This window comes from Balaenoptera musculus, chromosome 5 (assembly GCF_009873245.2).
Source record: "Balaenoptera musculus isolate JJ_BM4_2016_0621 chromosome 5, mBalMus1.pri.v3, whole genome shotgun sequence".
Taxonomy (NCBI): Eukaryota; Metazoa; Chordata; class Mammalia; order Artiodactyla; family Balaenopteridae; genus Balaenoptera; species Balaenoptera musculus.
Genome location: NC_045789.1, coordinates 77,741,674 through 77,766,715, shown reverse-complemented (window position 1 = coordinate 77,766,715; position 25,042 = coordinate 77,741,674). Strand labels below are relative to the sequence as shown.

Sequence of the window (25,042 nt, the reverse complement as noted above, 5' to 3'; positions counted from 1 at the left end):
AACAAGGGTAAAATATGACCCAGAGACCAGAAGGAAGACAAAGAATTTTACTCATTTCCCTTATCAAATCTACACATTCCCAATTCACATAAGTGAGACAGTTGGAGGACAGGCTGATTAGAATATTTGTTTAGTGGGGCTCTTGCTGTTTTGAAAACAAAGCCATAAAGTTCTCTCTTGACATCAGTTACCAACCTTAGAAGAAAATCCCAAAAAAATAATTTCATTTCCAGGTTCTACTCATCCTTTTTCATTCTCCAGAATAGCTCTAAAGCTATCAAGATTGGTACATATAAACTTTGGTCCTTGTATAAACAAGGGAAGATTTTTACAGGCCAAGGAGAGTTGCTGGTCTCTTCTCATTAACTAATGTGCTCTCCCTGTCTTAAATGTTCATGCCTAGAACAGAATCAAAAGTTATAAATTACCCATTTATGAAGCCATATGATCATAGGCTCTAAGATTTTCATGATGTCAGCCATTGGCCAGGAGACAAACCAAGAACTGTACAGTATTTAAATTAAAAGTTTATAGAGATGGACTTCCCTGGTGGCTCAGTGGTTAAGAATCCACCTGCCAATGCAGGGGACACGGGTTCGAGCCCTGGTCCGGGAAAAGCCCACATGCCATGGAGCAATTAAGCCCATGCGCCACAACTACTGAACCTGCGTTCTAGAGCCTGCAAGCCACAACTACTGAAACCCACACACCTAGAGCCCATGCTCTGCAACAAGAGAAGCCACCACAATGAGAAGCCCGCACACCGCAACAAAGAGTAGCCCCTGCTCGCCGCAACTAGGGAAAGCCCGTGTGCAGCAACGAAGACCCAACGCAGCCAGAAATAAATAAATAAAATAAATTAATTTTAAAAAAAGACATGGACTAAAATTATGTTTTAAAGTTTATAGGGAAAAATTTTATAACAAGTAAAACATATCTGCAGACACTTTCAAAATAATTTGCCAAATAATACAGTTATTGATATAGAAATTTTATTCAGTAATAACTTCTGAGAGACAGCAAGTTACGGTTTTTGTTTTTTTATAGGTGCAAATATAGCTTAACTTTTTAAAAAACTACCATTTGTTAAGCATTTAGTACAGTTTAAGTTCTGCATATGCGTCATCTTGCTTAAGTCCACCATGACCCTATAAGTTGTAGGTATGATTATCCCCATTTCACAGACGAGGAAATGGAGGCTCAAAAAGCTATCTGATTCATCCATGGTCACACAGACAGTCAGTGGCAGAATCTCAACTGAACTCAGTTTGAACAACAAGCTTCCTTTTAAGGAATAGGTAATACAGCCTCTCTGTGGAGACAGCCATGTTGCCATCAGAAGAAAAGAAGGGCTGAATCAAAATGTGAAATTTCTAAGAAAAAAAGCCTTTGGTCTCCATTATTTCAGGGAATGCAGCAATCACAACAATCAAGTGAATTCTGAGATCGGAAAGTTGGGGGAACTTTAAACCAAGGTGGTGGAGATAAGAACAATCCAATATTGGAAAAGTAAACTTACATGTATTGTCAATTGGGAAAGAAATGTTTTTGTTTTTTTTGTTTTGTATTTTTTCTTTTTCTGGTCCTGAGGAAGATTTTAATAAAGAATTGACACGTTAGTCAAGGCCTTATCTGTAAAATCTCTGAGATTGTCTACTACCAATGATATTTGTGTTTTTACAATGATCACGTGAACGGCCAGTGCAAAGTATCTTGAAATTCCTTTCCTCAGTATTGTCACCTGTAAAATGGAAGTGGTGGCTATGCCTGCCCTGAGCTGTAATGCAACTTACAGGAGATACAGAATATAAAGTGCTTAGTACATACCCAGCACCGGGTAAATAATAAATGTTAGATGTGCTTCTATTACCCGGTGAAGGTCATCTCACATTGGACCACTTTTTTATGAGTAGCATTTACACTTTTTTTTAATAACTAAATTTTGATTTCTATGACCACCAAAGCTTTCTGCACCACTTCTAATCATATTGAATTATTTCTAAACTAGATAAGTCCCTTTCTACCTACATTATTAACAATCATCTCAAGGTAAACATGCATCTTGGGGGCACTTCAAATTTAATACATTTTGTATTCTCATCATTATTTATTTTCATTATTTTCATCATTTAACCATTGGAGGATACACAGTAATTTATGCCTAGTCACAATTTTGTCATGCTATGTTTGAAATGAATATTTGAGGCATTAAAACTAACCTACTTCTTTAATCCTCCCTTGCCACAAATACATTTTTATTAAATAAAATACATTTTTAATGCAAGATAGAAATCTTGGGTTTGGTAGGGTTGGTTAGTTATTTCAGAGGGATTGTTTTGTTAGGTGTTTTTTTTATTTGGCCAACATTAAGATATTCATCCATAATCAAACCCAGAAATTTTGTAATTTAGGTTTCATGTTATGATTCCAAGAGCATTTTCTCTATAATTTCTCAGTTAGAATGACTTGCAAATAAAAAGAAGTCAAGTTCTTTTTAAGACTATACCACATTCATGTCTTATCCTAAGAGTGATAAGATAAAATGAGAGCCTGAACATGCAGAGAAAGAACACACCCCTTGTCTTGTAGATCCGGCTCCATTTAACATTGGAGCAATGAGATCATCCTCTCACTTAAGGCATTTGACCTGGTTCCAGAAGAATCTCAGGCCCAGACAGAATCTCAGAAGTTTCCTCTTCTACCTGATCCCTCCTACTCTCCAATCGCCCCCATCCCCACCTGGGATCCATCTTCAATGTGAAGCAACTTTAATGTGGCAAAAACATCAAGAACCCACACTCAAATGGCCAAATACTCATCACTCTATCATTTATTTCACTAAAGAGGGGCTGAGTTTGGCAACTCCGAGGCAGCTCATTGAGTCAGCGCTGTCTGTGTCCGGCCCCGTGCTACATGCACTATCTGCCCACGCTCTTATAATCCTGACGGCCTCCCTAAAAGGCACATATTATCTTCAGTCTATTATCTTCAGTTAGAAGATTGGGATCTGAAAACCTTAAGGTCACAGATGGCCAGAGTCATCTGAATGCCAAAGTTGTGCTCTGACGGGAGCTACAGTCGCGAGCCCTATGGCAAATCAAGGAAAGATGGTGGAGGGGAGGTTATCCTAAGGCAATGAAGTCTGGAGAGGGTTTGCAAGAGCATTTCAGAGCAGATGCCACACCAGGGCCGGGGCCCCTGGCTATGGATCTGAGGCGGCGCTGGGCAGCCTCAGCTGTAGGGCTGGATGCCTGGGCTCCACTATTCATGTGGCTCTGATACTCCTCGTGTATCTACTTTTCTGAGAATAATTGCACCGACCGTGGGGTTTTGTGATTGTTGTCAGAAGTGATAGAAACTCAACCCCAAGGAGGTGAGACAAAAGAGGAATGTCCTTGGAATGTTCCTAAAGCTCGGAAGGGCAGCTGGGCCTCAGGGTCAAATGAATCTAGGCCTTGACAGCAAACCAGGACTGCCTCTCTTCCCTCTGCATGTTCCCTTCCTTTCTTCAGACCAGCTTCCTCGGCACGGCCTCGGTCACATCCAGCTGCAGTCAGGGGAGCGGGGCGCCTGGCTGGGTTCTGAGAGGGAGGAGAAGAGTTCTCCAAAGGAGGGGGCATCATCCCAGAAGGGAGACGCGCTGGGCTGATGGAGTTTCAGCTGCCCCCTGCACACGCTACCTCTTCATCCTCAACTCTTTTTTCTACCTCTGTGCTTCTGCCTCCCCAAAATTTGGACTCTCCTCTACTCTGTGGTTCCTCCACGAGGCTTCCGAACTCTAACTGTGGTTCAGCAAAAAGTGTCCTGGCTCAGCTCCACAGTTGGACAAAGCTATGTGTGCCTTGCCTCTTCACAAGCCACCTTGCTCAGCTGTGGTGGGACAGACACACACAGACCCTTTACCAAGCTACCAAGCTTGGCTGCTGACGATGACAGGGCACTCCATCAGGGTGGCCATGGAGACCATGGCAGGCACCATGACTTTGCATGCATTTTCCTAGTCCTTAAAAGTCCGGAGAGATAGGTCATTTTACAGCTGAGGCAATTGCATCTCAGAAGGTAAGGTAAGGGACTTCCCTGGTGGTCCAGTGGCCTAAGACTCCGCACTCCCAATGCAGGCAGCCCGGGGTTCGATCCCTGGTCAGGGAACTAGATCCCCACATGCCGCAACTAAGAGTTTGCATTCCGCAACTAAAGATCCCTCATGCTGCAACGAAGATCCTGAAAGCCGCAACTAAGACCCGGCGCAGCCAAATAAATAAATAAGTATTTTTTTTTAAAAAAAAGAAAAGAAGGTAAGGTAATTTCCCCAACATTACACAGCAGTGAGTGTCAGAGCCACTGTTCAAACCCAGCAACAAAGGCCGGGGCTACTGCTCTGAGACCACACTACTTCTCACAGTCACACCACTTCCGTGGCAGGATTCAGGGCATGGGGTTTCCTCCGAAGCAGAACTCAGTTATTTCTACCAGCATCCGCACGTGCAGGGCAATAAGTTCCCAGGTGAGAAACTGGGATTTCCTATGAGAAAGACAATAGAGACCAGCTAGTAGGGCCAGAAAATGAGTTAGGAAAAATCCAAACTTCAATTTTTACTCCCATAAAATAGCTGATGATAATCTTTCATTTTTAAAGGTAGACTTTTGTTTATTTATTCATTCAGTGAATCATCATGAAATCATGCCTACGTACTTTCTGAGCGGCCGGCCCTGAAAGACACACCACCACCAATAAATGGTCCAGGAGCTACGCTTCCTGCACTTCTCTCATTCGGCCGGCAGAGGGGGCAAGTGCCAGCTCTTTGCGAGGCGGACAACCGCCTGCCTGGGCAGCAGCTGAAGCGGGTGGGCAGCGACACCAGCTGGGCGGCCACAGAATGCCGGGGACAGAGTCCCAGGTGCCCTTTCAGGTGTTTGGAGCTACCATGAGGGATCTCCAGGAAGATCTGAGAACAGTCCTGAAGAATGGTCCTGGGAAGATGAGGAATGAACAAAGGAAGCCCTGGATAGAACCTGCCCTGCAGACAAAAGGGTCAGAGGATTTAAGAACTGGTAAGGACCTCGGGTGAAAAACGGAGTCTCCTTTGACCACAGCCAAGCCCTGAATGGTGGGACCCCACTTCCAAAGCACCAACATCCTGCTGTCCTCAGTGGGAGGGAAGGAAGTGTTCCTCCACACTTCCACTATATCAGATCAGGGTGGAGGAAGGCTCGATATCTGGATTTGAAAAGGAAGTGCAGGAGCATACAAGGCCATGGACCGTCAGTCCCCGTGGCAAGTTCACCCAGGACCTGCCGGTGAGAGAGCTGAATCCTAGGGAGGATCTTAGAGAGGATATCAAAAGGCTGATTGATTAAGAACAAAACCTGTAACCCCAAATGACCCCTTTCTACTATAAAATTAGATTTGGGGGAATTCCTAACATCCTCCCTGGTGCATATATGCTGGGTTTCCTGGTTTTCAAGAGCCGAAAATTGTAAAATCAGGTTTCCACTTTCTTAGCATAAGCTGTTATTGATCATCTTGTTTTCAAGGCAAACACACACACACACACACACACACACACACACACACACACACACACACACATACAGGAAAATTCAAAATCAGAATCCAATGAGGCACCCCAAAGAGTGAAGTTTGCTGTATATAAATTTTTTTAATATTTTAATTATTGTTTATCAAATTTAAATTTGGCAGTAAACATCACTTTTCAAAAAGACATTACTTCAGACATTACATGAAATTTCTAAAAATCTTAAAAAAAAAAAAAAGACATTACTTATATATTAACAAATCAATCGATGCATTCAGTCTGGTAGCTTTGTAAGAATCCATGACTTCAGTTTTTCTAGCTCAGCTTTGCTTAACGCATGGTAAACCCCTGGGAAACTAGGAAACTTTGTGCTCACTCCTAGAGATTTTAACACTGAGTTTGTCTCTTCACCCCAAGAATGAAGACCTAACTCATCTGCAGTACCATGACACTGAAATAATTCAGGAAAGACACCATCACTTTTCTGAAGAGGTTGGTAAACAGCAGGTGTCTTATTCAGAAAACTAGAAAGAGCAAGTACTCCTGCCACATCTTGATGATTTCTGTATGCTAAATGCATTGCCACGCACCCTCCCATAGAAAATCCTCCTACCGATATCCTGTTCTTCTTGATACCACTTGTTACTTCACCATCAATCAAATCTGTAAGCACCTGACACATGACATCAATTGATTCAAGGTGCTCTGGGCAGTCATTAGATCTTTTAAACCTGTCAAACCATACACTGGAGATTCCTCCTTTCAAAGAAGTGTATGGCCTGGGAGGAGCTGTTAGATAACTTTTATGTGTTGGAACGTTAAATCTTCATTTAAAACTTGCTTGATCCACGTTCTCAATCCTTGTCCAGAATCGCCTGAGCCCTGCAGGAAGATCAGAGAGGCGCTGTGCCTCGCAGCCGGCGACCCATGCAGCGGGGCAGGCGCCCTGAACCCGACAGAGCCGCCACGACTGCCGCCACGACCCTGCCGCATATAAATTTTAAGAAATTTAACCGGGATGTGAAGGAAAGATGGAACGCAGATGATGACAAATGCCTCTGTGTTAAAACTGAATCACACAAGCCCGCCCGAGGTGTGGGGAACAAAGGCGCTGACCTAAGTAAATTTGGCAAACAGGCTTCTGGCTGTCGGATTCTCTAAGGCTCAAAACTAGAAGAATAAGTACACAGCATAGTGCTCTAGCTGGAAACCTATTCCTCACAGGAGTATGTATTCAAACTACTTGATACGTATGCTAGGGCTGAGACATTGTATAAAAATATTATAGATTGTAAGAGCCAGGTTTCTTTACTGTTGGGGAGAAGTCACAAAGAAGGAAAGTGGGAAGGTCAGAGGGAGCCCCGTGGAGCTAGACTGGGGTCAGAGGCAGCAGTCGGGACTCACGCTTTTGTTCTACAGAGAGTTACATAAAGATGTGTGTATATGAACGGGTTAGTAGTGTGTGTGTGTATGTAGTTGTGTGCTCAGAAGCAGTAACAACCCCGTATCAATGAGCACACCCAGTGCTCTGATCTCTAGTTCTAAACACCATTCTCCAATAAAAGGAACCAGGGCTCCTTGATTAGTTAGTGGTGGATTCCAAGGCTAAGACAAGGAAAACACAAGATGAGAAGATGAGCCTGGAGCAGCTCGTGGTTCTAGAAAGTAAGAAAGGGCAAAAGAGCTAAAGAGGAAGGCAGAAAGAAATAAAGAGAAGGAGCCAAGTCGAAGGGACACAGGCACCAACCTGAAAGAGCCCCTCCCACAGTAAAAAGAGCTGCAGGCAAGATTCACCAGTGGATGGTGCAGTGGGTTGAACTGTGTCCCCTAAAAAAGTATGTTACGGCTTTCCTGGTGGCGCAGTGGTTGAGAATCTGCCTGCCAATGCAGGGGACACGGGTTCGGGCCCTGGTCTGGGAGGATCCCACATGCCGCGGAGCAACTAGGCCCGTGAGCCACAACTACTGAGCCTGCGCGTCTGGAACCTGTGCTCCACAATAAGAGAGGCCGCGACAGCGAGAAGCCCGCGCACCGCGATGAAGAGTGGCCCCCGTTCGCCGCAACTAGAGAAAGCCCTCGCACAGAAACGAAGACCCAACACAGCCAAAAATAAATTAATTAATTTTAAAAAAAATTAAAAAATAACCCCAGGTTCCTGTGAAGATGATCGTATTTGGAATTAGGGTCTTTGCAAATGTGATCAAGTTAAGATGAAGTCATCCTAGATTACAGTGGGTCCTATATCCAATGACTAGTGTCCCCATGAGAAGACGAGAGGACAGAGGCCCACACCCAGGGAAGCCGGTCATGTGAAGACAGAGGCAGACAATTGGAGGGAAGCAGCTACACAGCATGGAATGCCAGGACTGCCAGCAACCACCAGGAGGCAGGAGGGGGCGTGGGACAGCTTCTCCCTTGGGACTCAGAAGGAACCAACCCTGCAGACACCTTGATTTCAGACTTTTGGCCTCCTGAACTGTGAAAGAATAAATTTCTATCGTCTTAGGCCACCCAGTTTGTTTTTTACAGGAGCCCAAAGAAACTAATACAGGTGTTATAATTAAAGGGTGAAAGTTTAAGCAGAAATAGGGTATGTGCCTAATCTCAAAATATCTCCCCTCAAATATTTATTAATTACAAAGGGAAAAATAGTGACTTTACCAGAATGAAAGCTGGTGGCCACCACCTTGACCAAATGGTGGAGGTTGACATCACTAGCAATTCATACTGACACCATGGCCTCCCCCACCAGCCCCCGATACGGAGCAACGGGAAGGGCGTCCTTCGCATAATGCAAACCCTCAGTCTAGTCAGGAGGAACAGCTGGTACACTGAGGTTGAAGGGCACTCTACAACATGACTGACCAGTACACGCTATAACATGTCAAGATCATGAAAAATAAGAAAAGACTGAGGGAAAATCACAGGTCAGAGGAGATTTAGGAGGCCGAAACTAAATGCAGTGGGAAATCTGGAACAGAACAAGGATGGTAGTGGGATAATTGGTGAGACCAGAATAATGCTGTGACTTAATTCGTAGTATTATACTGATGTTAATTTCTTAGTTTTTTTAAATAAATTTATTTATTTTATTTATTTTCATTTTTGGTTGTGTTGTGTCTTTGTTGCTGCGTGCAGGCTTTCTCTAGTTGCGGCAAGCGGTGGTTTCTTTTGTTGCGGAGCACGGGCTCTAGGCGCACAGGCTTCAGTAGTTGTGGCGCGCGGGCTCAGTCGTTGTGGCGCATGGGCTTAGTTGCCCCGCGGCATGTGGGATCTTCCCGGACCAGGGCTCGAACCCTGGTTCAAATCCCCTGAATTGGCAGGCAGATTCTTAACCACTTCGCCACCAGGGAAGCCCTAATTTCTTAGTTTTGATCATTGTTCTGCAGTTATGTAAGATGATACCATAAGGGAATGTGGGGTGAAGGGTATACAAGAACTCTTTGTACTGCTTTTGCAACTGTTCCTTACATCCAAAATTATCTCCAAATTTTAAAAATAATAATCGGGGGTGAGGATGGTATTACTATGGGGGGAAGGAGGAATCCAATGGGGAAAGTCAGCCAAATGATCACTTGACAATTCAGACGTAAGAAATCAGGCACTGTGATATTAAGCTCGATAAATTATACCAACCACAATTGTACTTTCAGTACCCAAGGCACCAACAATTGGATCATTCAAAAACAACTCACTCTGTTTAACGTTTTTATTTTTAACTCTGCTTTGGTAGTACAAAAGTCATAGAAGTACAAACCAGACAGTTAAAAATACATTTGACACTCGGTGAAAAATTTCCTTTACAAGTTTTTACATTGAGGTGGTAGCCAACTCATTTATTACATCAGAAGTTAGTCCATCATTAGTGTTTTATACAGTAACTTTGTTGTGGGTCGCCAAGCCTTCTAAAGGAGGAAAAACACAAAAGGCCTGTAAACATCCGTTGCTTTGGGAACACTTAAAGATTCTTATTAGGTAATATAAACCAGTAAAAAGCATACATGTTGAAAATATTGAATGCTTAACTTTTGGCATATTTGGAAGCCAGTCAGACAACAACTGCTCAAGTATTAGAAAATATTTAAAACATACTCTTGGTATAAATACAATTTAAATATTTTGAGTATTCTCTTGCCTGTTGTATTGCTGTTAAAAAAAAACAAGCGATCTGACCTGAATAAAATTATAAAATAATTAAAGCTGAAGAATATCTTACACTTTATCCCTCACCATTCCGGGGGCATAATATTTTTAAAACAAAAAATGATTCCTCTTTATAAAACTAAAGCTATTGGTCTAGACTGCACGCATATTATTTACACTAATACACACCCCCAAAATTCCTATATTGCTACTTTCTGGACCACCGTGAAATTTATTTCCATATTGCCTTCCCCTGGTCTACTGTGTGTATGCACGTACACATGTACAGCTTTTAATTAGTTGTCAGCAAAAATTCACATGAAATTGAACCTACCATTCATTTAAAAGGTTAGACATTTTTAGTCTGGTGCCAGAAAAAGAATGGATACTTTAAAGTACATTTTCATGGGAATCATCTTTTGGGAGTCAAATGAGAATTGTGCTTTCTTTTTGAAACAAAGGAAGTGCCAAGGCACCATACCAACATGGAGGCAGGTCTTGAAGATTTCCCTATACCTGGACTCCCCAACCTCTTGGCCCAGACCTCCCATAAATGTACTACTACCTTCACCTCTGGGTTCTTTGAGGTGTTTTGTAAACTGTAAAGCTTTTTTTTTTTTTTTTTAAGTGGGGTATTCCACACCTACAGGGGAAAGTAACCCTCAAGAATCCTTTAAATAACAGGCACTAGCTACAAGATGGAGAACAGGAAGGACACCAAGCAAAACATACCAGAGGAAGGTGTGGGTCCATCTTGCACCAGAAGTGGAGATCGTCTTGTTTTGTTTTAGCCTTGAGTTGTCAAAACAAGACTTTTTTTTTAGTGACTTTAAACCATTTCCCCCTTTATTCAATGGCTAAATAAGATTTTCTTAGCTTGAGTTAAAACAAACAAACAAACAAAAAACAACCAAAACTCTCAATATTTTATAAGTGACCTAGGAGTGGCATGCTGGTAGCAGGTCAGTGCTGATTTCTCGTCTCTGAATCCAAAGTCTAGCATCTGGTTCCCTCTGACTCCATGATCTCTTGGGGGATCAACTGCCCAGGGTTAGACTATATCTTCAAGGAGCCTTCACCACCAAAGATTCATCTTTTATCTTTTGTAACAGTTAAACTATAAGGGGATCATCTTACAACCAGTAGCAAAATGAGATCTAAGGGTTGGGGGAACAGAAGCCCAGGCACACAGACATGTGTGTACATACACACACACGCACACACAGACACACACACCCTGAGCATTAGCTCAGACTATACACATATAGTTCACAGACACACACACCCTGAGCATTAGCTCAGACTATACACATATAGTTCACAGACACACACACCCTGAGCATTAGCTCAGACTATACACATATAGTTCACAGACACACACACCCTGAACATTAGCTCAGACTATACACATATAGTTCCACTGTACATAGTTATCATACTGGAAAAATTGCAGTGTGTACACCAAGGCCACAGATGGGGGATTGGGAGGGGTGGTGGTTGGGAAGACAAAAACATGAGCTCTTTTCCTCCCTGGAAATGTAATAAATTTTGCATCAGACATTTTTAAACCAAAACTTGTTTCAAAGCAAACTGAATTCTGTATCCAGCATAGCAACAGTATTCCCTTTTAGCTTTCATCTACATGCCTGCAGACTCCACCATAGAAATTGTATAAAAGATAAAAAAATAATTCCCTAGGCAACTTTATATGTCATAAGTTTTCAGTCTCTTAGAAGTCTTCACATAAAGTCACTCCTGCAAGAGAAAACAAAAAAGGTAAAGCTTGGCAAGCATCATATCACATGTTAATCTGGCCTAAATATTTAAGAACACAGAGGAATTGTAATCCATCCTCACCCCGTCCCACCCCATCCCACTGCATTCCTTCCCCCATTACACATTTCTTCTTTGAAATCAGTCTAAGGAAATTTAAGCACGAAAATTTCCAAAGGACCTCTTTATTGAGGTTTTATAAACCAAGAAAGAACAGAACTTGAGAACCACAGTAGACTGACGGCAGCAGTCTGTTTTAATACAAGTTTCTGGGGTGACTGGTGGGCATTCTTCCTGGGAGTCCTTTAGCACTTCTTCTCAGGAACCTGTTCTTTAACTCTTCAGCTACATTCTGTCAAGTAATGAGCAACAGGGCGAACGTGGTCAGTCACAAGGAACCCTGCATGTGTCAGGTAATGTGACTTTCCCAGGCCACACCAAATTGAGTTAACTCTGCATCTCCACTGAGCAAAGGGTGCAGCTTGGCTGGGACTTCACTGGGCGAGTACGAACACAATGATAAAATGCTCAATCCTCAGCCTTCACTGTACCTTGCAAGGCTCTGTATTATATTTTTAAGTTCTTCTAACAATTGGCCCATGTCAACATCTGTGTTTACATTACAAATGAAGCCCCCTATAAACCTGCAAAATAATTTTTTATTTTTCAAAGTTTTGTGTTTGTTTTTTGTTTTTCTACAGTAGTCTCATCTACGTGACAGTTATGTACCCCTTTACTTTCCTGTTTTGAAGACCCAGGATAGGATTAAAATTCTACACTTGACTGTGTATATTGAAACATACACACAATGCAGGCAAACCTACACCAGGTTAAGGAACAAAACATTCTCTTGTCTCCCCAAATTGTGTTTCGTATAAATGCTAAACAAAAACAGAGATGAAACCAGCTTACAGAAATATGAAGAAATAGCAAAAAGTCAATAGGTTGTCTTCACTGAAGTATTACTTTGTACTTATTTTATAGCTCATCCTTCACATGTAGCCTAATATTATCCATATTATCCTTTTCTGTCACTATGTCATTTATAATAATCATAGTGTGTGTGTGTGTGTGTGTGTATACGTGAAGGAGAGAGAGACAGAGAGGGGGATCTCCCAAACTAAATGGGTTGGGGAAAGAACCCTTACCCCCTTAGCTGAAAAGGAAATAAAGCATTGTCCTCTAAAACAGCAAGAACCAAGTTCTTAATTATAAATGAATAAGTAATTCCCTGCTCTGCATTGCTACAACCTAGCATGGCTAAACTATGGATTTGTACAATAAAACTGAACAAAGTCAAGTCTGGGAATACTGTCATTTGAGAGTTGATTAATGTGGAAGACACTAGCAGGGAAAAAAGTAGAAAAGCCAGAGGTGGAAAAATAGAAAAATTGTCCTAAGAGGGGAAAAAAAAAGCTAAAAGATAGGAGAGAATTTTCCCAGTAAAACTTCAAACTAGGCCATTATCTAGAAAAAAGGTTTTCAACTACTTTTATGTCTCCTCTTTTTATCAGTGGCTCCCTTAGACCTGGACTTTTTTGCATCAAGGAAAACAAGAAGGTCAAGAGCACGGGATGTCAGAATGAAATGTTTCATCATAGTAAGAGTTTTCATTCCAACGTAGTAGAACTTCCCATTTAGAGTTCTTTGCACAGGTTTGACCAGCTTTAAGGAGTGGGCATGTAAGACCAAGGCTGGGCTACACAGGAGGGGTCTGGAGCCAGTGGCCTGTCCCCAGATCCAGACCCCTGTGACTAGCTGTTGAACCTTGGCCTCTCTGCAGCATCCCTCGTAGGGCTGTTGGGGGTTTTACATAAGATGATATACGTACAATGCTTAATACAGGGCCAAGCAGTCAGTACCCTCCTAAAAGTTAGCTGTCGTGACCATAACCAGCATCCCAGCACAGTGGCTCTCTTCCACAATGGCCTTCTGCAGCTGATTAAAACTGCACTGCACACAATATCTTTGAAAGAGAATGTGAAAAATACAAAATGCTGCTTAAAAGTCTTCATTACTAATACCAGGAACAAGGCAGAAAAAAGGAAAGTTAACCTTTTCAGGCTCTATTGAAAACTACCCAGCACTGATTCACAGTTCTGGGCTCTCTGTCTTCACACACACTTAACAAAAGGGAAGCTTTGACCAGCACAGCAGCTCTCAATTTCCAGATAAATACCTGTCTCATCTGAGTGATAACCTAGAGGAAAGAAGATATGGCATTTTGTACAGCTTGTTAATTTCCAACTGCAGCCTTATTTCTGGGACTGTGTCATGGTGCATTTGACATTGTTGAATTTCTTCTCATTTCATTCTACAGCTGGGCATACGACCATATTGATAAACAAACACATACTTTAAAATAGTATTTCTTTACCGCAACATATTAATATTAAAAGTTGCCTTCTCTACAGGCACACAGCAGTCAGAGACCAGGAGCAGGCCGGCATGAATGTTAGGAAAGGCTAGCAGCTGCGTCAGAGGGAGAGAAAACACTCCACCCACCTGTTGTTCTCAGCTCGCATCACCGTGGGACCCCACCATATTTAACAAGACTGATCTATCTTTTTTGGGTGGGATAGGGTGGGGAAATTTGGTGATTACTATCTTACACAAGTGAGTGCTCAAGCTGGGAGAAATGAAGCGAAACTTCCTTACATTGAAAAGACGATTCAGAAACCCCAAGTGTGACCACGTCCATCATGTAACAAGACTGATGGAGAGAAATTAAGAACCTCAGAAACAATTTATCTGGAAAGAAAAGGTCATCTTTTTCTCTAGAGTTTATTGCGTTTTTACACAATTCTAATTAGATGAAGCTAGAATTCCATTATGGTGTTAAGGTTCCACAGAAGCCACAACAGAGCTTTGGTTAGGACGCACGTGTGCCTTGTTCAAAAAGGATTCTCTAGAAAAAAGGATCTGGTCCCTTTAAAAATGAGAACCATGTCTTAAGAAACTAGAAGCCTAAACAGATTAACAGACAGTGAACACTAAGACCTCAAAGGACAGGGGATTAAGGAAGGAAGAATGTCTGATTAATAACAATAGTGGCTGACATTTACGGAGTGCTTTCTACGCACCAGGCACTGCAGTGCTAAGCGCTCCGGATTCAGTAACTCAATCTTTTCAATGACTCCATGAGTCAATGACGATTCTCATTTTCATAAGTGCACACTGAGGCTTGCAGGTTCAAGGCCACGCAATTAATCATAAGAAAGCAGTGATTCCAGCCCAGGCTGTCCCACCTGGAAGCCACAGTCGCCGCCACACCAATCACGCGGAGATATCCACCGAGCCATGAGGTCTTCTGCGGCCTGTCCTTCTCTGCTCTTTCCTGAATAACGCCAGTGGGAAACTGTGCACTCCTTGTAGTTTTGAATTTTCTCACATGAGATTTGGATCTTACTGGGAAGTCTGAAGGTTGCTCTTTCCTGAGTTATAGCTTCACAACAATTTAAATGTGTTCACATATTTAGCAATAATGGGCTTCCCAAGTGACAGTAGCTGAACGTTTGTGATCTACCAGCCCTTGGGATGGTGAGAGTCAGAGCACTTTATTCCAAGTAAAATGTAATTGACATCAAAAGTTATTCTGTATCTGGAAACACAAGGGCTCTCCTGGGAAGGATTTAAATGCAATTCAGCAGTTCCCTCTTAGTCTCAATAAACCTCTGATTCAACGTCTACGCTAGCTACAGGTAGAATAATTTAAGACTCTGAATGGTCCCACCTCTTTCTAATAAGGAAAACAAAACAAGTTAAACGTTGCCTCTCGACTGCCTTGTGAGCCAAGAGTCCAGCTTACCGGCATTTAGTAAGCCTCTACCTGAGTGTCAAACAAAACTACAGCATCTTATAGGTTATGTCTAACCTGCCTCTCTGAGCCTCAGGAAAATTAAGAAATAACAAAAACCATTAATTTTTCACACTTTTATTTGCTAAGTGTTTAAATAGATCTCACCTGACATAATATAATAATAATAACATCAAATATTTGGCTATTTAGCACTTGCTAAGCGCCAAAGAACAACATCCCTACGAGGCAGGTGGTATTTTAAACCCACTTTACAGATGGAGAAGTTGAGGCATCAGAGGCTAAGGAACTTGCCCAAGATTACACAGCTAAAAAGTTCCCGGCCAGGACTTGGGCACAAGGAGTCTGGTTCCAGAACCTATACTGTGGAGCTACTACAACATCGTACATCCTTGCAGAAAATAGACAACTTACAGAAAACAGGGACTACTATTTCCTTAGCTATTTAATGTTAGTAGATTCAAAGTCTCGAGTTACAAATGAAGAAAAATTAAAATCCTGATTATAACTATTAATTCTCTCTTCTATCTCGTTCTAGGCCAAAATGTCGCCTAAGGCATTTCGTTTTCTGCCTCCCTCGAGCCCCTTAGGTCTGCCTTTTCGTCCTCCGAAGTCTCCATGAGCCTCCAGTGCTGCAGTTTCTGCGGCAAAAAGGCAGATGTTGCAGCCCTCTTTCCCAAGCCTTGTCAGAGGGCTGGCAGGGCCACCGGGGAGGACAGATAAGCTCCCTGAGGGGTCACCTTCTGGTCAGCACTAGGGAGGCGCCCTGGAGCAGACCCTGCCGAGGGAGATAACTGAGGAGAGGAGACAGCTTTGGTGGCAATTCAAAACAAAACAAAACAAAACAAAACCCTCTGGGCCCTCATGTTATCTAAATTCTGGGAATACTCACAAATATGTTTCAGTCTCTTCTGTACACAGAACAAGGCTGTGCAAGAATAACTTAGAACATCAGTGTTGATGACAGCAAAATATGTTTTTAGACCCACCCAAAACTCTCAGATTATGTCTGTAAATGTTTCGGGGCTATTCCCAACAACAAAGAACAAACAGGACATACGACATTTTAAACGTGTCCAGCATTTTCACTCCTCATGGCTCAATCAACGTGGGAGCATAAAAAATAGTCCACAGACCTTATCAGTCATCAACTTCAATAAAAAGCAAGGTGCAGACAAGTAATTAAGCTCTCATTCATGGAAGGGCAAAGGAGGGGGCTGTAGACACGTATATATGTTGTTTAAGTAGGTGTACACACAGAATAATCCTGAAAGGATATAGAGGACCCGGACAACCGTGGTCCCCTGTTGGGAAGGGGACTGCGAGATGACATGTGTGTGGTGGGTAGAAGGGGCGTAGACAGGGTGAAGACATTTTTTTTTCATCCTGCAGCCTTTTATGGTGCTTAAATATTGTATTGTGTTCATGCCTTATTTTTCAATTTTAAAAATGATTCAATTTCAAACACTTGCAATATCCAGGACCTCAGAGACAGTGAAGGGACTGAACTATCAGGAAGCCCAAGTCCAGGCTCTGGAATAAACCATCCGCATGACCTTGAACAACGTACATAATGTCCTAGGGCCTCCTTACTCTAAAACTAGGGGACCAAGGGGGCATGGGGAGAAAAATTACTACAAAAACTAGAACAGAAGCTCCATGAAAGCATGGCCCTTGTCTGTTCCTTTTCCACACTGCTGCATCCCTAAGGCCTGGCACAAAGTAGGGGATCAACAAATTCTTTTAAAAGATGTTAATTGTACTTGAGTTGACCTGAACTAGTCATCACAGCTCCTCTGAGATCTCGAAGTCTATGACCTTAGTCGACTTGTTAGAAAACAGAATAGCTCACAAACCTGGACTGATCCAGGCACAGCTCTAACAGCCAAAAGACATCAGATGGTCCTTATAGGAGACCAAGCCTGGGGAAGGTTGATAATGTTGAAATGATCACTGCTGTGAGTTACCGGGCTAAACTGAATGCAGATTTTTTTTCTTTGTGGAAGCAAAGCTCCCTTGAACTTCAAAGCCACTGAGCATATCGGCCCCAAAGTATGGATTTCTTCCCACCCAAGCCCTCTCCCTCCCCAGCCCAGGGATCTGGGAAAAATTCATCCTTCTGAGCCTGGCTCTTCCACTGTAAAGTGGAGAGATGAGACGATCACCCATGATCCATCAGGTTGCATTTAAATTTCTGTCCCCCACTCAGCTCTTCTCCTCATCTGCCTAGTTCTACTGCCTATGCTTTGCACAGACAGTGAATGGTCAAGGACAGACATTAACTTCCCTCCACTTCCATATTTAAGATGGGCTCAATGGGACTGGTCTTCCATGTAAGAACAACACAAGTATCACAGTACTGCTTTTACTCTTTAGAAATGTATTCAGCCATTTCTAAATCAAGCCAGGTGGTCCTATCCATGCCTATCTGAGGTGCAGCTTCTGTTTATAAAGGCCAATGAATCACATTAAGGGGCTTCCATCAAATCCGTGATCCTTCTGCTTTAAAAAAAAAAAAAAATGTGTTCTTCCTTGAAAAAAATATAAGCTATGGAGAAAAAAATTAACTTGTGATACCTAAAGTTTCTCACCATCCTCTCCTTCCCTGGAGAGTTAACAAAAGAATGAGCCATGCAGAGGACTGCAAATAAAGCAACACATCATCAGGGGAGGCCACCACCGGACCATCACTGCACTGCCTGTCACCAGAGTTCAAAAGCAAAGAGGAGAAAAGCTTGCCTTTCCTCACTGTTAGAGGAGGAAATGAAAAGGCCCCGGAGATCTGGAGAGCTGACCTTGTGCCTGGCCGTGGTCCTGAGGAGGGAGGGAGCGTTCTCCATGAGTCTTGGCAAAAAGGAGACTTTCATCCCAGAGCAAAGCCCCAGCCCAGCAGTAGCACAGTGAGGTGAAGAAAATTCAGTCCACACTACCTCTTAATAGAACCCTTCCTCTGATCTGTATAATAAAAAGAACTTAAGTTGCAACACTTTTCAATTGCCTTGTTACTAATTCTGATTCCACCTCCAGTAAGAGGGGCATGTTATTTCTAAGGCCCTCTTAACACACACAAGAAAATGGCCCAAATTCCTAAGGGACTTGCCAAATATCTATTTCTGAGATGTCATCAGACTCCAAAGCTCTAATGTTCTTAAGAAGTAAAAAGGGAGTTACAGTATCTAAAAGTGATGCTTGAGGAATGGGCTAATAACTAACTAGGACCCCTGAGAACGGGATGGAAATTATTGATAATAGTGAATAGTGAGTTAGTGAATACTAACTCTGTGCCAAAGCCTAATTTAAGAACGGTACACATATATCATGTCATTTACATCCACCACCGCACCCTACACCACTCTAAAGATGAAGAACCTGAGGCTTGGAGAGGTTAAGTAACTTGCTGAAAACAACCGGTAGTTAGTGGCACAGTTAAAATGAAACCTAAGCAGTTTAAAACTCAGCTCTTAATCACTAAACTAAATGACTGAAAAAAGAATTAATAGAATAGCTTCAATAATAAAACGATTTAAAACAGAGCTATCTAATATGATGAATTTCTGTTTTGATAAAAAATATTTTCTGTAAACTTACCAAATCAACGTTTTCAATAAGATACTACCATAAACTGGAAAAGGGGGTAGATACTTCAGAAACATGTGCGAGAGAATGCTTACGACGGCATCATTTTGAAAAAGCAAAAGCCCAATGATAATGAAGACAAGGCAGTGGCATTTGGAGGCTGAAAGCAATTTGATTTATTTAACTTTGAAGAACAAAAGCTTATTCTTCTAAGAAGAAATCAAAACACATTTTCTGTGGAAAAAAGAAACCATTTTAACTGCATTGCCAAAATAAATCAGGCAGAGTGCAAGTCAGATCTAGCTACAAAAAAGAACTCAGGCAAAGGAAACAGGGGGGAAATAATAAAGGGGGGAAGAAATGCCAAACAGCAGATTTTGTTTTTTAAAAAGAGAAGGAGAAAGAGAGAGAAAGCCTAAGTCTAGCTGGTGGTATCAGCCACTGAATTTTTTTTTTAAAGAAGGAAACCTAACCAATGAGTAGATATGCATTTGCATTTGAATATTTGAATCAGTTCTACATTAAAATAAGGCATTCCAGTAAAACAGCTTAGCCAGAAATCCAAATTTAAACAAAAATATTTTTCAGGAAAAAAACACAACTCTAAAAACTGTATTAGACAGTACAAAAGGTACATAACACTCCTGTCTTATTGTATTAGTTACATCCCAGTGCAGATCTTCCGATTCAGCTCAGAACCAGAGATCTTCTGGGCCTAGAAGGAAAAACTTCAGGATCTCTCTTGTTGGAAAATCAAGTCATATTAAATCACCCAAACATACTCTTTTGGAGGATGAGAAATATTAAGGAACCAAGCAAGAAAAATTTTCACAAGTACATACATATTTTTGAGTGTCAATGAATAGTCCCTTCCCTCCTTTCTCAGAGTCCATTCTCTGTGGGGCTCATCAGACATCGTCACTCAGCAGGTCCCAACCTCAGCAGGCTCTAACCACAGGACCTGTTTTTCCTCGGACCCGGCTGAGTGGTGAAGTCTGGGACTCCAGGAGCCAGACTGCCTGGGTTGGACTCTAAACTCTACCACATTCTTGCTGGTAACTCTAAACAAGTTGCTTCAACTCTCTCTGCTTAAACTGGCACCTACTTATTGCTGTTGTGAGGATTAAATCAGTTAATACATGGAATATGCCTTCTAAGGCATGCCCGGTACCATAGTAGATACTCAATACGCAGCACGTATTATAATTAAATTAGTCCATCGGCATTCGTGACATTATTCTCTCTACTTTTGGGTCTGTTTGAAATTTTCCATAATAAAAATTATTTTTTTTAATTCCAAAATTAATTACAATTATGTTGAAGGCTCAGAAAACACATCCCCTTTCTAAGGTCACTCATGTGCTCGTTGCACCTTTGGACGGCACAGCACCACTGAGAGCCAATGACATGCCAGATGCTCTCCTGGCACTCACCTTCAATCGATGAATTTAATATCCTATTTCACGTTCAAGGAAACCTGGAGTAAGGGCAGTTAAGGACAATTTCCAAGCGGCGAAGCTAGGATGAGAGCCCAGGTCTTCTAATCAAATCCAACGCTCTTTCACAAAATCATGGTAAGAAGATTGTGTGCTTTGCAGAGAGTATCAAATTGTAAACCAGTCAGATGTGGTCAGGATTTTCAGATGACTGGATCAAATCCAGATACGGACAGAATTTGGACCAAGAAAACTAGCTGAGCAATCCTAATTCTATTTTTTTTTTTTTTAATAAATAAGCTTTTTTGTGTGTGTACATGGCACTACAGTTACTCTTTTATTTATTTATGGCTGTGTTGGGTCTTCATTTCTGTGCGAGGGCTTTCTCTAGTTGTGGCAAGCGGGGGCCACTTTTCATCGCGGTGCGCGGGCCTCTCACTGTCGCGGCCTCTCCTGTTGCGGAGCACAGGCTCCACATGCACGGGCTCAGTAGTTGTGGCTCACGGGCCTAGTTGCTCCGCGGCATGTGGGATCTTCCCAGACCAGGGCTCGAACCTGTGACCCCTGCATTGGCAGGCAGATTCTCAACCACTGTGCCACCAGGGAAGCCCCTCAATCCTAATTCTTTTAACCTTCCCAGATCTTGAGTGCCTCCCTCCGGGCAGTAGTGGCCAAAACCTGCCACGGCACTTTAGCAAGGCTGGAATCTGGCTGAGCCTAACCCGGGATCACCTTGCGCTTCCTGCCCGAGGGCAAGCAGTGTCTTCTTACCCACGGGCTGCTCTGCTCCGTCTCTCAACACACTGCCAGGTTGATGACTCATATGCAGAACTGTCATTACAACTCATGCTTTCTCTTTCTTTGCAGCTAAACTGGCTGGGCCTTCCTCACCTTAGACTTGAATAGCCACATACTTCTCGTCCCAGAAGGCAAGTCCTCGTGACTTCAATCAGAATGTTTCTCTAATTTACCAAAGTCACTCAGGATTCCAATTCTAACATCTAAGGTACCATCTACTCTGTTGGTAACACTTTCTGCAATGATGGAAATTTTCTGTATCTGCACTGTCCCGTGCAGATACAGTATCTGGCAGACCCTAGTCATCTATGGCTACTGAACACATGAAATGTGACTAGTGCAATTGCAGAATGAAACTTTTAATTTTAATTAATTTAGATTTAAGTAGCCACAGGTGACTAGTGGCTACCATCTTAGACCACCAGGTTCCAGATCATTGGTGGAAATGTTCCTCATTCATGGATCTAGGGCTGCCCCTTCATGAGCACCCCAGGATGGCAGAAGAGTGCAGCTGGTCTTACAGTCACAGACCTCAGTTCAAATCAGCTCCTCTTTCCAGTTATGTGATCCATAACATGTAACTTACCCTTTCCGTGCACTGGTTTCCTCATCTATAAAGCTGGGCTAATAGTATCCATCCCACTGGGAGATGTTTATAATGGTGACATGTGAGATACATCTCAGTACAACACCCAGAAGACTAGAATACTGAATTGACATTAGCTGCTTTTATGATCTTCATCCTCCTCTTCCTTTTCCTAAATTCCTCTTCGTTCCCTTCCCAAGGCACCAGTAACTGGCTGAGAAGCCAAAGACAGACTTTTCTGCTCCATGTCTCTTCTTTAAAGAAAGCCTCTGTTGGGCTCCTCAACTCAGGGGAAGGGGCCAGATCTTCCCAAGGGCGAAATGGCAAGAACCAGTGCTGGAAAGCTACCAGAGCCCCTACGTCTTACAGAATTCAGGCGCACAACTCTTCCAGATGACTTCTGGATCATCCTCAACCCCTCTGAGCCCGGGCAGGTTATCAGAAGCTTCACTCAAAAGCCCCTTCTCCGCCAAACTGGCCACTTAAAATAATCAGTAGCACTGACTGGGCATTTCCTATCCGCCAGGCCCTGGGCTTCCCATGTTATTTCCCTGATATCTGATTGCCATCCTTCAAGGCAGGCAGCATTTTTTATTTCCCAGTGAGGAAAGTGAGGCATAAAAAAGCGCAAGCACCTTGTCCAGGTCCCAGGGCTAGTGAGTGGGAAACGGGGAACTGAACCAGGCAGCCTGACTCCAAGGCTCAGGTTCGACCTTGCTGTTTCCCTGTACCTTCTAGGACCTGGCTAGTCCCCTCCCCCTTTCCCCGCCTCCCCCTCCCTTTGGAAGTGGAACCTCTTCTGCCTTAACATTCAGGCTCTGACAGTTCCATTGGAGACTTTGGAGCTGGTCACTCCTGAGTCCTCACACACAGCCTTTTACATATAATAAGTAACATGAAAGGGATGAATGGGACTCAAGCCAGAACAGAAAGCAAAGAAGATGAAGGCTAAGCCAATATCAAATTATCACAGGCTTTTTTTTTTTTTTAAGTAATATCTCCCAAAGTTAAAACTGCCAAACCAAGAAGCATTCACGTTTGCTTTTAAATTGCTTCAAAATATTTGGTGGAAAGAGTAATACTTCTACTGGGGGTATTTTAGAACTGTGACACATCAAAGAAAATTGGTTTCCAACTCAAAGGAAAAAAGCGTTGCTTTGCTTGCTCAAGCCTTTTTCAAATCACAGTTTACCTAGAAATGATGACAAGATTATATTTCATTTGGCCTGCGTGGTTGTTTAAAGGATTTTTACCAAGCCGCCAACATTTAAAAACCTGTTGATTTCACCTGTAAAAAAGTCTAGATTTCCACCTTTTTTTTGCCTAAGATCTAGCCACACTAAGTGCTTCCTGCCTTGTGGTAAAGCAAACCCTAACAGATGGGTTATGTGATTTCTAGTTTGCTCCAGTCCCCACCACTCCACAGTGCCTCCTAAGTAATCCTCCCCACTCATTATCATGCAGGCCAGGTCCCTGGAGGCACCGTGTTGATGGGCTCTTCACAAAAAGCTCTGGGCAGACAAGTGATGGTGTTCCCTCCCCTACAGCCTTACCAGCTGCAGGAAAGCACTTCTCATTTCCCTGCCAAGTCACTCCCGTATTACCACAGACCCCAGGGAGGCTCTGGGCACCTTCTCCCTGCCATGTACCACCCACCCCCAATGTCGCCGCAACTTCAACTTACCTGCTACTCTGTGCCACTTCGCTCTCTCTTCACGGGTGTCATGGGCACCTCCCCGTTGACGCTGTCGGTCCCACTAACTGACATTAAACTTCTCCGCTCCTTCTGATTTGACTTGTGTTCCACTTTCGTAACTCTAAACCTGAGCGGGGGAAAGAGGAGATGTGACAGGTTTTGCTTTTCCACTGAACGAGAATCGTGAGTGAACTAAAAATCATCCACCTGGAGGATCCCAAACAAACTCAGCCAAAAGTTAGGACGGCAATGAAAATCACCATATTCACATATACACACGACTATATATAAAATAGATAACCAAGAAGAACCTACTATATAGCACAGGGAACTGTACTCAATATTTTGTAACAACCTATAAGGGAAAAGAATCTGAAAAAGAATATATATATATTAATATATACATATTATATAAATATATATATAGCTGAATCACTGTGCTGTACACCTGAAATTAACACGACATTGTAAATCAACGATACTTCAATAAAAAAATTTTTTAAAAAGAAAAGAAAATCACCATATTCAACAGGAGGAACCGTCCTACACAGCAAGGCCCCTGTCCCCTGCCAAACCTCCCAGCTGATGTTCACTCAACACATCACAGACTCTGCGGCACAGTTTACAGAGCATGGGAAATGCACTAAGAAACACGGGTACTCAAATATGAAACAGCCTCAGAGTTGTGGTTTCTAACAAGGACCTGGGCTTAAACATCAGCTGTTTTAACAACAGAAGGCTGGATAAAAGCCCTACTAGTTTGCAAATCTGATGTTCACTAGGGAACTGTCTTCTCAAATTTCACCCAGCAGAGGGTCTATCTCTATAAACAGGGCCCCAAACGCACATTTATCAGCATCAGTTGGCGGCAGAGTTTTTGTGTCTGCTTGGGTTTTGTCTGGGTTTTTTTGTTTTTGTTTTTGAAGCAAATTTGGGTTTTCATTAAGGGTTAAGGAATTTAAGAAAGAGATTTTCCTTAAGAATTAAGAGAGAAGTTAAAGAAATGTACTCAGTTGAACTGCTTTTCTCGTCCATCACCATCAAAACCCTAAAATCTTTCACAGTAGTTTCTCTCTAGTCTTGGTCTTCATTTCCCTCAAAACCATCTAAAATAAATCCTCCTTCTTTGTCCAAAATGAGGTCACCCACCAGAAGGAGGAAGGAGACTCTGAAGGAGTGAACGGAGGATCAGGAAAAAGTTGTCACCACAAAACTATTCGGTCAAACTTTAAGACTCTCTTTAAGCAACACTTGCTGAAAAGCAGCCTGTAATCACTCAGCAGTCATAGTATTTATTCTATCTCCAAGATGGAGAGTTGGATTGGGGGCATTTAAAAAAGCCATGTTGAATCTGAGTTGAAAGTTTCAGCAGATTTTTTTTAAAGCAAACAAAATACACTTTGTCCAAACAAGTTACAGGTTCTCACCACATTCCACATTCATAAGTTCCCATGACTCTGCTCTGAATAAAACAGTGTGGTCATGAGTTGCACTGTTTTGTTGTGAGTGGCAAAGAGCCAAGGAGTCTTCTCCTTGTTGCTTGTGCAACACACGATGAAACTCAATGGAATCCAAATCACAGTAATAATAATAGCCAACAATTCTTGAGTAGATAATAAGCACCAAAAACTGGTCTAAGACCTTTACCTGAGTCACCTTATTTAGTCTTCACAGCAACCC

The 25,042-nt window shown here is 42.5% G+C and overlaps 1 protein-coding gene and 1 pseudogene across 2 annotated transcripts in view; both read right to left on the bottom strand.

The window, feature by feature from the left end:
• Positions 1 to 5,811: 5,811 nt before the first annotated feature.
• LOC118895320 lies at positions 5,812 to 13,978 on the bottom strand (annotated as a pseudogene).
• RELL1 (RELT like 1) overlaps positions 9,233 to 25,042 on the bottom strand; it is a 61,375-nt gene continuing 45,565 nt past the window's right edge. Inside the window, exons 6-8 of one of the 2 annotated variants that reach the window (XR_005019983.1) lie at positions 23,351 to 23,489; positions 10,413 to 11,435; positions 9,233 to 9,442 (exon numbers count right to left, since the gene is read on the bottom strand). Coding sequence is in view for 1 of the 2 variants with exons in the window: in XM_036853017.1 (XP_036708912.1) it covers positions 23,354 to 23,489 (136 nt within the window). In the remaining variant the exon portion in view is untranslated. Of the gene's footprint in view, positions 11,436 to 23,350; positions 23,490 to 25,042 lie in introns of both variants that reach the window. The other variant, XM_036853017.1, reaches the window with a different exon arrangement.